Source organism: Xenopus laevis, chromosome 9_10S (assembly GCF_017654675.1).
Source record: "Xenopus laevis strain J_2021 chromosome 9_10S, Xenopus_laevis_v10.1, whole genome shotgun sequence".
In the NCBI taxonomy this organism is placed as follows: domain Eukaryota; kingdom Metazoa; phylum Chordata; class Amphibia; order Anura; family Pipidae; genus Xenopus; species Xenopus laevis.
The window spans coordinates 106,677,429-106,693,336 of NC_054388.1; the positions used below are offsets into that span (position 1 = coordinate 106,677,429).

A 15,908-nucleotide genomic window follows, 5' to 3' on the forward strand; every position below is an offset into this window, starting at 1 on the left:
GAGCTACAGGTACTCGGTTGGGGGGGTTCACAGCTCTAGAAACGAATGGCGGCTCCCCCAGATAATGCGGCAGTTGAGTTGATCTAGAACATCTAACTAGTCTTACTAGAACATGGCAGAACCTTCACAAGGACCCGGGATAAGGAAGGGCACACTTGGTGGTATCTCCAGAAGATGAGGTTGGCTCTTGGTGGGTCCCATCTAGGACCTATGCGAGACTCTAGAGCATTACTTCACCTTTCACTATTGATAACCCAGTAGTTTTAGAAATCCCTCTGCATATATATATAAAACACAAACATTTACATAAATATACACATATCATACACAAATATTTTTTGGAGAGAGAGAGACTGGTTAGCCCAGAGACTACTACTATGGAGGCGGTCCTGTCACATTGGCCAGTCTGTGGTTCAGTCACTCCCTTGCGGTGCGTTTGGGAATGTGCCAACGCCAGACGTCTCAGGTAAGCAAAGATGCACGCCCCCAGACCTCCGACATTTGCACAGTCGTTAGCTTATTGATCGGCGGCTATGCCTTAATACTGATAATGAAGTATGAGATTTAAAGGATAAGTAAACCTTTAAAATAAGTGAATGTAAAATTGATGAGGGGGCTATTCTTAGCACTTTTGTTATTTATTTTATTTTTATTCCAAGATATTAAGGGATACATGTACTGTAGGGATACATGTACTGACCAGCACCACCTGCTGGTCAGTTTCCCACCAGTCTGACCACCAAGTAGTCAAGGAAATTGTCAGGAGAAAGAAAGAGGCTGCTCTGATGTTCTTCTGCTTAGGAAAGATTTGAGAAAGGTTTCTAATTGTTTTATTCCTAAGCAGAAGAACATGAGAGCAGCCTCTTTCTTTCTCCTGACAACTTCCTTGACTACTTGGTGGTCAGACTGGTGAGAAACTGACTGCAGGTGGCGCTGTTGTAACAAAATTCATTCATATTAACAGTACATGTATCCCTTAATATCTTGGAATAAAAACAAAATAAATAACATGTGCTTAGAATAGCCCCCTCATCAATTTTACATTCACTTATTTTAAAGGTTTACTTATCCTTTAAATCTGACATTATGAGGTGGCAAGTAAATGCCGTCCCTCAGCTGCTCTGGAGGGCCAAGGGGGAGGGGAAAAGCCATTTTGGGAGGGGGGGTAATGGAGGCAGGATGGAAACTTTGGAACATCAGACACCCATCTAACATGCAGAAAGCTGCACTGCGGCGTCCCCATGCCGGATGACGGCCCAAAACTGTGCCTTAATCTGATCTGAGTCCTGGGGGTGCACATGTGAGTGGGGGGTGCTTAGTTTTTCTGGGATTCGAATAATTTGAGACGCTCCTGGACGGTCAGCCCCTCCTTCAGGCTCTGCATTGGAAAAAAAAGGAGAATGAGAACATTAGGAGGCGGCACAGGCAGGTGTTAGTGAAGAGATGTTAGTGCAGCATGCTGAAGAGTCGGTGCATGTGAGAATAGGGGGGGGGAGATAATTATGTCTTAGTTGGGATCAAGTACAAGCTACTGTTTTATTATTACAGAGAAAAAGGAAATTATTTTAAAAGATTTGGATTATTTGGATAAAATGGAGTATACGGGAGACGGCCTTTCCATAATTCGGGGCTTTCTGAATAATCGGTTTCCGGATAACGGATCCCATACCTGTACCCCATTATACACGTACATAAGTATAGGATCTGATTAAAGGCCTATGCACACAAGCACAAACGTGTATATTTAGAAGTACTCAGTGCGCATGTACTAAAAAGCACACACACGCCGGATTCATCTGCAAGTGGGGAAAGGACTAGGGGGTAGGAGAAGCAGACGCGGCGCATGCCTGGCGCCCCCCCAACTTTGCCCCCTAGGCACGTGCCTGCTCTGCCTACCCCTAGTTCCGGCCCTGTCCAGAAAACTCCGAAGTAGGAAAAGGCTGTCTCCCATAGACTTCATTATAAGCAAATAATTCAAATTTCTGAAATGGAGTTCCTTTTTCTGTGTAATAATAAAACAGTCGCTTGTACTTGATCCCAATTAAGATATAATTAATCCTTATTGGAAGCAAAATCAGCCTATTGGGTTTATTTAATGTTTATATGATTTTCTAGTAGATTTAAGGTATGAAGTAGTGATGTGCGGGTCTGGTAAAATCCAGCCCGAACCCCCCGACCTGCGTGTATTGGGCTGGGCCACATATCACTAGTATGGAGATCCAAATTATGGAAAGATTCCTTATCTGGAAAACCCCAGATGCCGAGCATTCTGGATAACAGGTCCCATACACACATACATACATATATATATATATATATATTTTTTTTTTTTCTTCAAGATGGACCAGCACTCCAAACTTTTTCCATACAAATAGTTTATTATAACATCACAGGTGTATCCACCATTTCGGCAAGGATAAAGGCCCGATGAGGGCCGAAACGTTGGCTAAGCGAGTGATGTTATCTTGAAAAATATACACAATAATAGCACAGGTCAGTGGTAGCCTGAGCTCTCATTGGTTGGTTGTGCGGGGCTGTAGACTAATGGGTTACACAGAGGAGTATCGTGGGCAGGGGAGAATCACGCATGCACAGTTTTCTGGCCTTTGTTGTACATACATGTCAGGGAACTGGTACCTGGAACGTTTCAGTTATCCCATGAGACCTGCTCAATTACGGACTGCCAGGGGACAAAGGGACACACAGACATAGACAGACAGAGAAAGCAAATGAATCCTACGTGCAAGTGATAATAAACAGCTTAACCCCCACCAAACTAAATACACACAGAGGAACACCATGCAGGGCGCCATCTTGTGCCTCTCAAACCAACATCAAAGTGCCCTTGAGAGACCGCTAACCACATATAGCCAGTGTCAGACTTACTAGCGAGGCGGCAAACAACCAGCACATGGAATTATGGTCTATAATATGGATTGGCCCACTGGGAAAATAAGTTCACAATACTCAGCGAAGACAAACAAAATAAAAAAAAATGGGCAGCGGAATATACATGTAAAATGTCACAGCATCTGACCCCCACGTTGGCTACTGGGAGGACAGCACGACGCAGACCCTAAAATACTACAATGTCTGCTGAGTTGGAACTTAGTGACTCGTGGCATTGGGGATAACTATGTGATTAGGATAAGCTAGGAATTTATATCTGAAATCAGTTTAGACTTTAAGCATGTTCATTAAAGGATAAGTAAACCTTAAAAATAAGTGAATGTAAAATTGATGAGGGGGCTATTCTAAGCATTTTTGTCATTTACATTCATTATTTATTTTATTTTTATTCCAAGATATTAAGGGATACATGTACTGTTAATATGAATGAATTTTGTTACAACAGCACCACCTGCTGGTCAGTTTCCCACCAGTCTGACCACCAAGTAGTCAAGGAAGTTGTTAGGAGAAAGAAAGAGGCTGCTCTGATGTTCTTCTGCTTAGGAAAGATGTGAGAAAGGTTTCTAATTGTTTTCCTAAGCAGAAGAACATCAGAGCAGCCTCTTTCTTTCTCCTGACAACTTCCTTGACTACTTGGTGGTCAGACTGGTGGGAAACTGACCAGCAGGTGGCGCTGTTGGAACAAAATTCATTCATATTAACAGTACATGTATCCCTTAATATCTTTGAATAAAAAGAAAATAAATAATAAATGTAAATGACAAAAGTGCTTAGAATAGCCCCCTCATTAATTTTACACTTATTTTAAAGGTTTACGTATCCTTTAAAGGTGAACCACCCCTTTAAGCATGTCCATTAACTACCATGTCATAATCCTCCAGCTCCCCCCAAGCTTTCCCTATATATATTCCCTAGTGATAATATGTGATCAAGCCTCACCTTGGACCTGATGTTCCGCAACTGCCTGTTGATGCTGGGTCTGTCGTTCTTCAGGAAATCAGGATTGCTTTTGGATTTCATAATATCTGTGGGAATTGGAAAATGAAGCCAATCAATATTCCACTCCAGGGTTTTATAAATCTATTCAGGGGCCAATTCTGCCTGAATGAGTAGCAATAGAGCACAAGGTTAAAGCTGGGCATACATATAAATATCTGCTAGCCAATTGGGCTGATCCAATTGTCCGACCCAGGGTGCTGCAAGGCATTGGAATAAGGTGACAGATACTTGAGATTTCCACTCACCGTATCCCGGCACCGCTGAGTTCTCCGGGGACTTGTCACCCAGTAGCTCCGTGGCCGCCTGAAGCTGATCCTTTAGTCGGCTGATGTCACACTCGGCCTTAGCTTTCATGTTGCTCAGCTCCGTGTAGATGTCCTTGTATTTATTACTGGCGTATTTCTTATCCTTTTTGGGGGTGGGGATAAGCAGAAGGGGGTTTCTTTAAAGGGATTCGGTCATGATTTTTATAATGTAGATTTTATTTCTAAATGACACTGTTTACACTGCAAATAATTCACTCTACAATATAAAATTTCATTCCTGAACCAGCAAGTGTATTTGTTAGTTGTAATATTGGTGTGTAGGTGCATCTCGGGTCATTTTGCCTGGTCATGTGCTTTCAGAAAGAGCCAGCACTTTAGGATGGAACTGCTTTCTGGCAGGCTGTTGTTTCTCCTACTCACTGTAACTGAATGTGTCACAGTGGGACCTGGATTTTACTATTGAGTGCTGTTCTTAGATCTACCAGGCAGCTGTTATCTTGTATTAGGGAGCTGCCATCTGGTTACCTTCCCATTGTTTTGTTGTTAGGCTGCTGGGGGGGGTGATATCACTCCAACTTGCAGTACAGCAGTAAAGAGTGACTGAAGTTTATCAGAGCACATGACTGGGGGCAGCTGGGAAACTGACAATGTGTCTAGCCCCATGTCAGATTTCAAAATTAAATATAAAAATATCTTTTGAAAAACTGATTTCAGTGCAGAATTCTGCTGGAGCGGCACTATTAACTGATGTGTTTTGGGGGGGAAAAAAAAGACAGTATCCCTTTAACAGACCCAATGTGTGGAAAGGGCAAAAGCTGACTTGGTTGGCAATCCTGTGTTTAAAGGCAAACTAAAATAAACAACTTTATCAAATGTATCTATTGGGTGACATGGAGAAACGTTGGTGATTGGGTCTTGGCAGAGGAGCAGTTGTTGATGCCCAGTTGACATGTACAATAAAATGCTGGTCAGTAAAGCCCTTACTATGTGAGCAGGTGACAATATAATTGTATATAGTTTCGAGCAGTATAAATAGAGAAGGAAGGGATTTGTGCCTGAGCTTGCACTGGGAGAGAGAGCGAGAGATTGAGAGAGAGATCACTGCTTCTCACATGGACAGGTTGAGGCAAAACTTACCCTCAGTGCAGTCTGCAGCTCATCTTTCAGGGAACTGATCTCCTGTTTCTGGTACTGGATTTCAGACTCTTTTACTCGGAGAAGAACCTGCAGTGGGGAAGACACGGAGTCACACACAATGCACAGGGCTGGGGGTTGTACACAGATCTCCGTAGTGTAGAGGAGCTGGCACTTCAAGGAGCAATCTTCCAGACAGACTTGTAAAACCATTACAAGTTTATTAGGTACATCAGGATAAAGCCCGACGCGTTTTGTATCTCACAGAAATTCATTTGTACCTAATAAACTTCTAATGGTTTTACAAGTCTGTCTGGAAGATTGCTCTTTGAAGTGCCAGCTCCTCTACAATCCGCTAATCCACTCCCTTAGCTGATCAGGGTGGTGCACATGGACCTCTTCTTATACTTGAGTTTTGAGTCCTGAGAATTGTATTAGATTTGTGCACAGAACTATCAATCCTTGTTGTTGGCTCCTTACAGCGGGGCACAATTCCATACCTCCAGCTCATAGGCGTCCTTCCCTTGGGTAAGAGGCGATACGTCTCCCCCTCCATCCCCTGTTATCAGCGTCCGTAGTCGTGTGATCTCTGAAGCCAGGCGATTATTCAGTTCCTGCAAATAAACAAAAAACATTTAACGGCACCCCTACTTGCTCAGTCTCGTGCTGGCTGAGAAATAATACGAATATCTCTATTATGTAGAAATATGTTTGTACCTCATGTATATCCTTGTGTTTCTGGACAACCCCATTTCATATGTACTAACCTTTCTTATTGGCTGTCCAATCCAAGCACGTTGTTGATTGGCTTGTTTTCACTTAAATACCACTGTCTGTACAGAATACCCATTAAAGGGATACTGTCATCGGAAAACATGTTTTTTTCAAAACACATCAGTTAATAGTGCTGCTCCAGCAGAATTCTGCACTGAAATCCATTTCTCAAAAGAGCAAACAGATTTTTTTATATTCAATTTTGAAATCTGACATGGGGCTAGACATTTTGTCAATTTCCCAGCTGCCCCTGGTCATGTGACATGTGCCTGCACTTTAGGAGAGAAATGCTTTCTGGCAGGCTGCGGTTTTTCCTTCTCAATGTAACTGAATGTGTCTCAGTGGGACATGGGTTTTTACTATTGAGTGTTGTTCTTAGATCTACCAGGCAGCTGTTATCTTGTGTTAGAGAGCTGCTATCTGGTTACCTTCCCATTGTTCTTTTGTTTGGCTGCTGGGGGGGGGGAAAGGGAGGGGGTGATATCACTCTAACTTGCAGTACAGCAGTAAAGAGTGATTGAAGTTTATCAGAGCACAAGTCACATGACTGGGGGCAGCTGGGAAATTGACAAAATGTCTAGCCCCATGTCAGATTTCAAAATTGAATATAAAAAAATCTGTTTGCTCTTTTGAGAAATGGATTTCAGTGCAGAATTCTGCTGGAGCAGCATTATTAACGGATTTTTTTTTCCCATGACAGTATCCCTTTAAGTGTCCACAAGGCAGCCTACAACTGAACATAATTAGGCTGCAAAATAAACAGGTCTAAGCCTACTATAGTGGGGTCATTATACACTGTTCATTCTCACGTGCGGACTCCATTTGTTGCCCAAAACCAGACAAAGGAGAGAATTAATGAAAACGCTTTCCCTCTTTTTGTGATATTTCTATCTGTCACTCATAACAAGTGTATCTTGTATTTCACCTGGTTATGAGCGTTGAGCTCCTGGTTCTCTCGCTGACACTGACGCAGGGCCTGACGTTCCGCTTCCAGAGCTTGGGCCAGATGGGCGTTCTCCAAGCACTTCTGTGAGTACTGCTCGGAAAGGACCTCCAATTCCCTCTGGACTGACTGTAACTCCTCTCTAGGATACAGAAAATACAAGAAAAGATTTAGTCCCACTCTGCCTCCCAGTTCATGTTCCAACGCACAAGCAGCACAGAAAGGAAGGGAGGTGCAGTAACTAGGGATGCACCGAATCCACTATTTTGGATTCGGCCGAACCCCCAAATCCACTGCGAAAGATTTGGCTTTATACCAAACCGAATCCGAACCCTAATTTGCATATGCTAATTATGGGTGGGAAGTGGAAAACATTTTTTTTACTTCCTTGTTTTGTGACAAAAAGTCACGCGATTTCCCTCCCCGCCATATATTTGCACATGCAAATTAGGGTTCAGATTCGTTTCGGCTGGGCAAAAGGATTTGGCCGATTCTGAATCATGCTGAAAACGGCCGAAACCTGGATTCGGTGCCTCCCTAGCAGTAACCCCCCTAGCAGTAACCCCCCAGCAAATTAAATATGACAGCAAGACTCACAAGTACTGCCTCCGCAAAGACTCCACGTCTGCATTGTTGCTGCTGAACTGCGAGCGATGAGACTTCTCCAATTCTCTCTCCAGTTCCTCTCGGTGAGCATTTTTCATTGCTTCGATAGCTGTGCCGAAACAAGTGAAATTTACAGTTAAAAGCCAGTTTGATAACAATTAAAGGGATACTGTCATGGGAAGACATGTTTTTTTTTTTCACAACGCATCAGTTAATAGTGCTGCTTCAGCAGAATTCTGCACTGAAATCCAATTCTCAAAAGAACAGATTTTTTTTATATTTAATTCTGAAGTCTGGGGCTAGACATATTGTCAGTTTCCCAGCTGCCCCCAGTCATGTAACTTGTGCTCCGATAAACTTCAGTCACTCTTTACTGCGGTACTGCAAGTTACAGTGATATCACCCCCTCGCTTTCCCCACCAGCAGCCTAACAACAGAACAATGTGAAAGTAACCAGATAACACCTCCTAAGGCAACAGCTGCCTGGTAGATCTAAGAACAACACTCAATAATCCAGGTCCTACTGAGACACATTCAGTTACATTGAGTAGGAGAAACAACAGCCTGCCAGAAAGCAGTTCCATCCTAAAGTGCTGGCTCTTTCTGAAAGCACATGACCAGGCAAAATGACCTGAGATGCACCTACACACCTGTATTACAACTAAAACAATACACTTGCTGGTTCAGGAATGACATTTTATATTGCAGAGTGAATTATCTGCAGTGTAATTTAGAAATAAAAACTACTCCATAAAAATCCTTTTAAGGTGCACCCCACCCCCATGCAGCTGCACCTAGCACCCTTACCCGAGATAGTGGCGGCAGTCTCCTCAGCCAGCAGTCTGTCCTTCTCGTCCTGCAGTTTCTCCAGTTCGCGCTGGTGCTGCCGATGTAAATCTTCGATCTTCTTCTGGTGAGTCTCTTCCATAGCGGCAAAGCCTCGCTCGCACGTCGCCTACACATAAACCAATGGGCCTTTAGAAAACAGGAGCTAGTGGTGCGGACACAAATACGGGGTGCCACAATAACCCATAGTGTCTATAACCTACTATCAAATAATCCCAAGGGTCACACTTTACAATTCAAATACCATGGTGCCTTCTATGGAAGCCTCAAAGGTTCAAATGATGAAAATGTACAAGGACAGTGCAATAGAATAAAATCACCACTAGGTGGCTTATTAGCTTAATGACAACGGTCAGGCATCTCTCCCCATCTCTTGCACAATAAGCCCCTTCACTGCTGCACCCATGTGAGTTTCCAGTAGAAGTGGAGGAGGCTTTTACTGTAAAGGCCTGGTATACAGGCAGATGTGTTCAGCAGCTCTCTGCACTCAACTGGCAGTTCGGCAGGTTAAAATAGCTGAAAGGTTGAGCTTGATGGACGTGTGTGCTTTTTCAAGCTAATTTACGTTACTATGTTTTAGGTTACTAAGGTTTAGTAAACACGCTGTTGGTTTATTTTCCACTTCTGAACTATATAAAAGGTGAGACTGGCAGAAGGTGATGGTTTCTAGGGTCAGGGACCCCTACATAGTGTCTTTGTTGGTGCTTACGGGTCTGCCCAACCCATACTATGTTTTCTAGGTCAGGAATGTCCAACTATTCCGCCCCCCCCCCCACCTCGGCAGAAATAGACTGTTCTCTAGTCTTCCACGAGCGATGCCCTCATGCTCGGCACTGAAGGGATAAAACAGGGAACATTTTGCTGGGGGTCTGAGGAAAACCAGCTTATACCTGACTGTGGTGGAATCATTTGAATCTATTTCTGCAGACTGGACGGAAATGAAGTTAGTGAGGAAAGTGTAGGGATGCACTGTATCCACGGTTTTAGATTCAGCTGAACCCCCGAATCCTCGGCGAAAGATTCGGCCAAACACCGAACCAAATCCGAATTTGCATATGCAAGTTAGGGGTGGGAGGGGAAAACATTTTTTACTTCCTTGTCTTGTTTCAAAAAATCACAAGATTTCCCTCCCTGCCCCAAATTTGCGTATGCAAACTAGGATTCGGATTCGGTTCGGCCGGCAGAAGGATTCAGCCGAATCTGAATCCTGCTGAAAAAGGGTGAATTCCGAACTGAATCGTGGATACGGTGCATCCCTAGTTGTGATGCTGCTCTGCTTAGAACTGACCAAAGACCCGTCACAAGACTCTTCTCGATCACCTACTTTCTAAGCAGAGCAACATCACAAAGCTTTCGTTTTTCATTTATTTCTGCCAACTGTTTGTAGTTGCCAGAAATAAACAGCAGGCGGCGCTGTTTCAAATCCAGTGATGCAAATATCTAACACTAAAGGCCCCTATACACGGGCCGATAAAAGCTACTGACAGACCCAGTCGGCAGCTTATTGGCCCGTGCGTGGGGCCATCCGATGGGCTTCCCTGATTGGTATTTGGCTGAATGTCGGCCAGATCTCAATTGGGCAGGTTAAAAAATCCTGTCGGATTGCGGCCACATCTGTGCGTCTATGCGGTTCTGTGATCAGACCGCCTGTATCGGATCCATTCTGATATAGAGCCCACGATCGGATCAGCCTGATATCGCCCACTTCAATGTGGGAATATATGGTGGGGATCCGCTCGTTTGGCGATCTCTGCGTCTATGGCCATCTTAAAACGCAATAATGGGATTGCAAATTTCCTTTCAAGACTGGTACAGTTGGGTTATTGTTTCTTTATCTATTGCCAAATCCTCCATTCTAGACATATGTGGGGGTATTAAAAAAAACTTCTATGCATCGACATGGTTGCCTACAGCAGGATCAAGGGCAAAGCAAACTGTTCTTTAGAAGGAGAAATTAAAAAGCATTTTTGTGTCAGGACACTATACTGCATTTTGGTTTAATTATTGAGTGAAATAAATATCTGTTCCCTTTTTGTTCTAAACAGAATGTGTACATTTCAAACTGTTGAGGTAACGGAACTAAACTATCAAGGTCTGCATGAGGGTCTAGTAACCCATAGCAACCAATTATTTGCATTCAAACGCTAACCATTGGATTTATTGTTTTTCTCCCTTCTGCTATTGGCTAGTACAACCTGGTGCCACTGCACTACATTCCTTGCTTCGATATGTATTGGCAAAAGTCTTGCTTAGTTTTCTGCATTTAAGGATGCCAGGGGAATTATGCTTTAGACAATGTAAAAATATATTTAAAGGGGAAGTAGAGCTTTACATGAACTTTTAGTATGTATTATTTGCACTCATCTGTCCTGCCTCAAAAAATTAAAAACAACTCTTATCTCTTAACAACTCTGCCATGTTGCTAGAGTAAAATACCTTAGCAAACAGACAACCATTAAAATGGTTGTTTCTACATTTCCATACCTCCCAACTGTCCCTTTTTCAGAGGGACAGTCCCTCTTTTGACAGCTCAACCTGAGGTCCCTCATTTGTACTGGAAAGCCCCTCTTTTCTCTGCACTGAACAGCCAGAAAAAGAAACAAAGTTTCTAACTTAATTGGCTTTTGGCAGAGAGGCCAGAACAGCTAACAGGTGCAAATAAGATACTTTGTAACAATTTTGAGATAAGAAAATAAGTAATTTTAATAGTTTAGATAAGGAGAAATATTTTCAAATTTTTATAATGAACATGGTAATTACGGGGCGTGGTCACTAATTGGGTGTGGTCAAAAAAATTGCCGCACTACATGCAGAAAACATTTTTGTCCCTCTTTTTACTTCCAAAATGTTGGGAGGTATGCATTTCTACAAAGTGTAAGACCTCTGTGGTGCCAATGTGCCATTACCCTCCTAGTGGTGGAGTAAAATTCAAGTAAAAGGGCCCGTGATACTGTGTCAAATGAGAGCTTGGAGAAGCCCAGCCATAAAGCAAGAGAGGGCTGCTGTTTTATGGCTAGGAAGGAAGCACTCGCATTAGTACCAGGAAATAAATTTTCTCATGCCAGCACAAAATAGGACTAACTTCTGTGATCTTTTTAAGGAACTGGAGAGTGAAAATATTAATCAACATGTGTAGTCATAGATTATAAGAGGCTACACCATAATAAAAATTGAGTTGAACTGCTCCTTTAAATGAACTGCAAAGTGTATGCAAACAATACATGGGAAGGGGGTTTCTAAAAAGCAGAATTCTATATTGTGACAAGACCTTTAGCTTCTCAAAGTCGGCCTGGTATTTCTCTTTCACAGAGGATACGTTTGCTTGCAGTTGTTGCTGGTCCATTTGTTCTCTCATGAGGTCCATCTCAGCCTCCAGCGTCAGGATCCGCTCCCTCAGAACATGTGTGGTCTCCATGTTAACTGTGTCCCCTTGGCTTTCCTCAGACCAAGCCAGGGAGTTCCCCTCCTGCGGTGAAGGCATCTCCTGGTAGTTGTCGAGAGTTTCCTCTAGCTGCCGTATGCTCTGCAAGTATCTGTCTTCCAGAGCCTGAATTTCATTGTTATGGAGAACCTGGAGCTGATCAACCTGCTCCTGAAACTTTGCCTCCAGGTTTCTTAACCTTTCCAAGTAGTGACTTTCTAGATTTTGCCTTTCCTTCTCAGAAGCTTCCAGCTTATTGATAACCTCAGCTTTCTCTGCTAGAAGAACTCTTTCACTCTCTGTCCATTTCTGTGTTACATTCTCTATATCCCTTTTATAACTTAGATCTAACCTGGAAATTCCCTCATTGTATCCAGTCTCGGCTTCCTTGAGTTGTCTATTTGCAAGCTCAATAGATCCGCTTGCTGCCCTCTCTCTCTGAACAAGCTCAGCCTGCTTGTCTTGGAGCAGTGACTGGTACTCCAGACAAAGCCTATCCAGAGCCTCTGAGTGAGTACAGCTCAAAGCCTCTCTTTTCTTTTGGTACTCCTGCTCACATTCAGTCTGGGATTTAAAGGCCACATACAGCAACTGAGCCTGCAGGACAACTTCTTGAACCAGGTCAGTGGCAAAGCCGGAAAGCCCAAATGATCCATCACAGCAAATAAGTGGCTGTGGAATGTCCAAGAGCATCTGAACCTCTACCAGATCAGCTGCTGATTTAGTTTGTAAGGAGGAGGAAAGAGAGCTTAAATGGACTGCATACTCCCTTAATTGGCGGAAAAGTATTTCCTGAAAAGAGATGGAAGGATAGTTAGACTTGTTGGATCCTTGAGGTTTTGGAGAATGTTGATCAGCTTGTTCAAGGTCTAGAGAAACGCAAGAAGGTATGCTACCCTCTGTTATAGACCTCTCCCCAAGAGCAGCTTGGGTTTTCTGAAGTTCCAATTGCAAATATTTCATGTGATGAAGAGAAGACTCCATCTTGCCAGCAACACAGCTAAGCTCCACTTTGAGTAGTGCTTCATTATCTAACTCTCCTGAGTTTCTCACAATATCTGTTCTAAGCCTCTCAAGTCTGTTCCGAAAGTCACTTTCTAGCTTAAGTCTCTCTGTCCATATTTGCATAAAAAACACATTTCTACAGGCCTCCTCACTTTGCTTATTGTCCAGCACTGCCTCTGGGCTTGCTAATTTTAAAGACTCTGCTAATGCATACATCATTTTAGCCCCAAGATCTAATTTTTCTGAAAGTAATTGGGCAGAGCCATCACAGGGAGGATGCTGGCTTTCATTGGACATATTCGTGTCCATACATTGCATATTAGAGCATTCTCCAGACACTTGGTCCACAGGAGTTTGTTGTAAAGAGCAAAGAGAACGGGTTAAAGCATCTTCGATGCCAGACAAAGTGGAATAAAATAGCTCTGCATCATCTTTATGATTAAGAAGATCTTTGAGCATTGTCCGACATGACTCTAAACTGCTAAAAACCTCTTTAGCAACACCCTGCAAGCTGCACCTTGTTCGCTGAAGCTCCATTTGTTCCTCTTCCAAGGAGATGACCGGTGTACTACTACTTGGAAACTGCTCTTCCAAATGGCCTTCTGCACTTGGAGTGTGTTGGGCCTGCATACAGCTTTTTTCATTTTGCACTTTCTGGGTTATAATTTTTAGTTTTTCCTCTGTCTCACAGAGTTTGGATTCCAAGGAGTGGATAATGGAAAGGTATGCATCCACATCAGCTTTTGCAGAGGGCTGATATGAAGCTGTGCCTTCTGAAGTAAAACAATCATCGTTGATAGGTGGGTCTTGGCTTGTTTCAGAAGAAGAGCAACTTGCCCACGTCTTTTCAGATCCATCAGCATGGACGTACTTCTGGCACTGTATGCTGGAAAACCGAATCCTTTGTTTCTTTGACCCAGAGTCCTGAACAATATCCACCATGCTTGTGTCTGCAGTATACAAAGGAGAATGTTCATCAGTCTGTTCCTGAATATCATCTATGAAGCTGTTCCTATCTAACATTTCACAAACAGCATTGCCTCTGTGAACCAGTAAGCTCTGCTCTAATTCAGTGATACGTTTTTTTGCAGCCTCAAGTTGAAGATGCATTTCTTCGAAGTCCTTAACTTGTCCAACAGCGTCAAAATGGGAAAACCTTCTCAGAGCCTCGTCTTTGACTTTTAGCTTGGTCTCGGTTTCTTCCAGGCTGCTGCCTAAAGCAGACATCTTTATGATGGCCTCGTTGATGTCCTGGTCCTTCTTGTCCACAATCCTTCTATGGGTCTCTGAGGAGAGCCTTAATTCTTCTTCCTTTCCTCTCAGAGTCTCCTTTGCCTTGAGGAGCTCCCCAGAAACCATCTCCAGTGAGATCCTAAGCTGGTCATACTCTGCCTTCTGCATGTTAAGTCTTTCCTGCAAACTAGCACTTTCATGGTCTGATATCCTAATTTGGTTCGTCATTTCTTGGCAGGATGAATTCAGCCTGTCCCTATCTTGCTCCAGCTCTTTGGTGTGTTCTTCCAACTTCTGAATTTTAGACACATGTTCTGAAAGTTGCTTTTCAAGGTGATGGACTAAGAGGTTGGTTTCTGTACTTGCACTTAGTTTCTCTTTCTGAAGAATTTCCATCAGTTGATCATTCCCTTGTAGCTTATCTTCATACTCTTGCAATATATCCTCCGCTTCTTTCAGGTTATGCAATAAAAATAGCTTTTCCTTCTCAGAGCTTCCAAGTAGGTCTTTATAATTCATCTTCAGTCTTGTCTCCGTCAGGATCCCAGCTTGCTCACTGGCATCTAGCCGACTCCTCGTGTTGGTAAGCTTCTCCTGCAACTTCTGCATCTCCTTTTGATGGTCTCTCTGCAGAGCTTGCTGCATCTCCAATTCCCGCAGCTGCTGGCTCTTTTCTAAAAGCATAGACTCTGCTTCTTTCAACTTTTGTTGGCTAGCCATTAGCTGGGTGGTCAGCGTAGCTTCATTTACTTGCCATTCTTCAAGCAGTTCCTTAGCTTTGTCCTTCTCCATCTTCAAGTCCCCCTTTAGTTTTTCAAGAGCTTGCTCCTTTATCATGAGCTCCGCATATGAGCGATTGAGAAGCGCTTGAAGGCTTAAAATCTCAGAGTCTTGGTGTCTGATGGAGTCGTTGGCTTCTCCATAGCTGTGTTTGATAGCCTGAATTTGTTGACTTAGCAGTTCCTGACGTTTGCATTGGGACTCCAGTTCGTTTTGAAGATCCTCATTCACTTTATGAAGCCTCTGGCATGCATCTGGAGTGTGATAGGCCAATTCGTTCTTAAAGAAATTGATTAAACACTCATGTTAGTAAGGCTGCTCATCTCCCATGGCTGAGTGTCACACCTCTGGTCAGCTGGACCATAACAATTCGAGCCTTTTTCCACTACTACCTTAAATTTAAGACCTGGCAGTTGAATATTTTAGTGTCAATTCAGTTCCTATTTCTAACTGGATTGGTTTTTGGTGCATGAAAAATAAAAATTGAACACATAAAAGACTACAAAGGGAGGGATCAAATTAATAAGAAGAGACTTGGACGGGACTAGTGACGTAGAAAGATTGGAGGGAAAAGGAAGGCAACACTGAGATCATTATTCAATATTGTTTGTACATAACAAAACAATTTACTAGGTTAGATTTCTGGACAAGGACAACGAGAAATGATATATTGTCCTAAAACGTGCAGGGATGAAGATGAAACAAAAGGAAAAAAAAAAAATCTAATTAAGAAAGGATTACATTTCACAACATTTTTCATGCCTATTGTGTTTTTTTAATTGTTCTTTATTTTGATCTTCATTGCTAAAAATGAGGCTGAAATGAATAAAACAAAAGAAATGAGATGGCGGAGCAGGAGGCATGCAAAAGTTAAAGGATAAGTAAACCTTTAAGATAAGTGAATGTAAAATTGATGAGGGGGCTATTCTAAGCACTTTTGTAATGTACATTCATTATTTATTTTCTTTTTATTCCAAGATATTAAGGGATA

General features: G+C 42.8%; 1 protein-coding gene across 9 annotated transcripts in view; it reads right to left on the reverse strand.

Annotated features, from left to right (window-relative positions):
* Nucleotides 1–1,025: 1,025 nt before the first annotated feature.
* mprip.S (myosin phosphatase Rho interacting protein S homeolog) overlaps nucleotides 1,026–15,908 on the reverse strand; it is a 106,262-nt gene continuing 91,379 nt past the window's right edge. For 2 of the 9 annotated variants that reach the window (XM_018239327.2, XM_018239328.2), the window contains exons 16-24: nucleotides 11,747–15,196; nucleotides 8,440–8,587; nucleotides 7,624–7,741; nucleotides 7,009–7,168; nucleotides 5,810–5,923; nucleotides 5,313–5,399; nucleotides 4,155–4,317; nucleotides 3,850–3,935; nucleotides 1,027–1,378 (exon numbers count right to left, since the gene is read on the reverse strand). In XM_018239327.2, the coding sequence (XP_018094816.1) occupies nucleotides 1,316–1,378; nucleotides 3,850–3,935; nucleotides 4,155–4,317; nucleotides 5,313–5,399; nucleotides 5,810–5,923; nucleotides 7,009–7,168; nucleotides 7,624–7,741; nucleotides 8,440–8,587; nucleotides 11,747–15,196 (4,389 nt within the window). In that variant the 3' untranslated portion in view covers nucleotides 1,027–1,315. Of the gene's footprint in view, nucleotides 1,379–2,619; nucleotides 2,681–2,886; nucleotides 2,945–3,849; nucleotides 3,936–4,154; nucleotides 4,318–5,312; nucleotides 5,400–5,809; nucleotides 5,924–7,008; nucleotides 7,169–7,623; nucleotides 7,742–8,439; nucleotides 8,588–11,746; nucleotides 15,197–15,908 lie in introns of all 9 variants that reach the window. The other 7 variants (XM_041578825.1, XM_041578826.1, XM_041578823.1 and 4 more) reach the window with 6 other exon arrangements.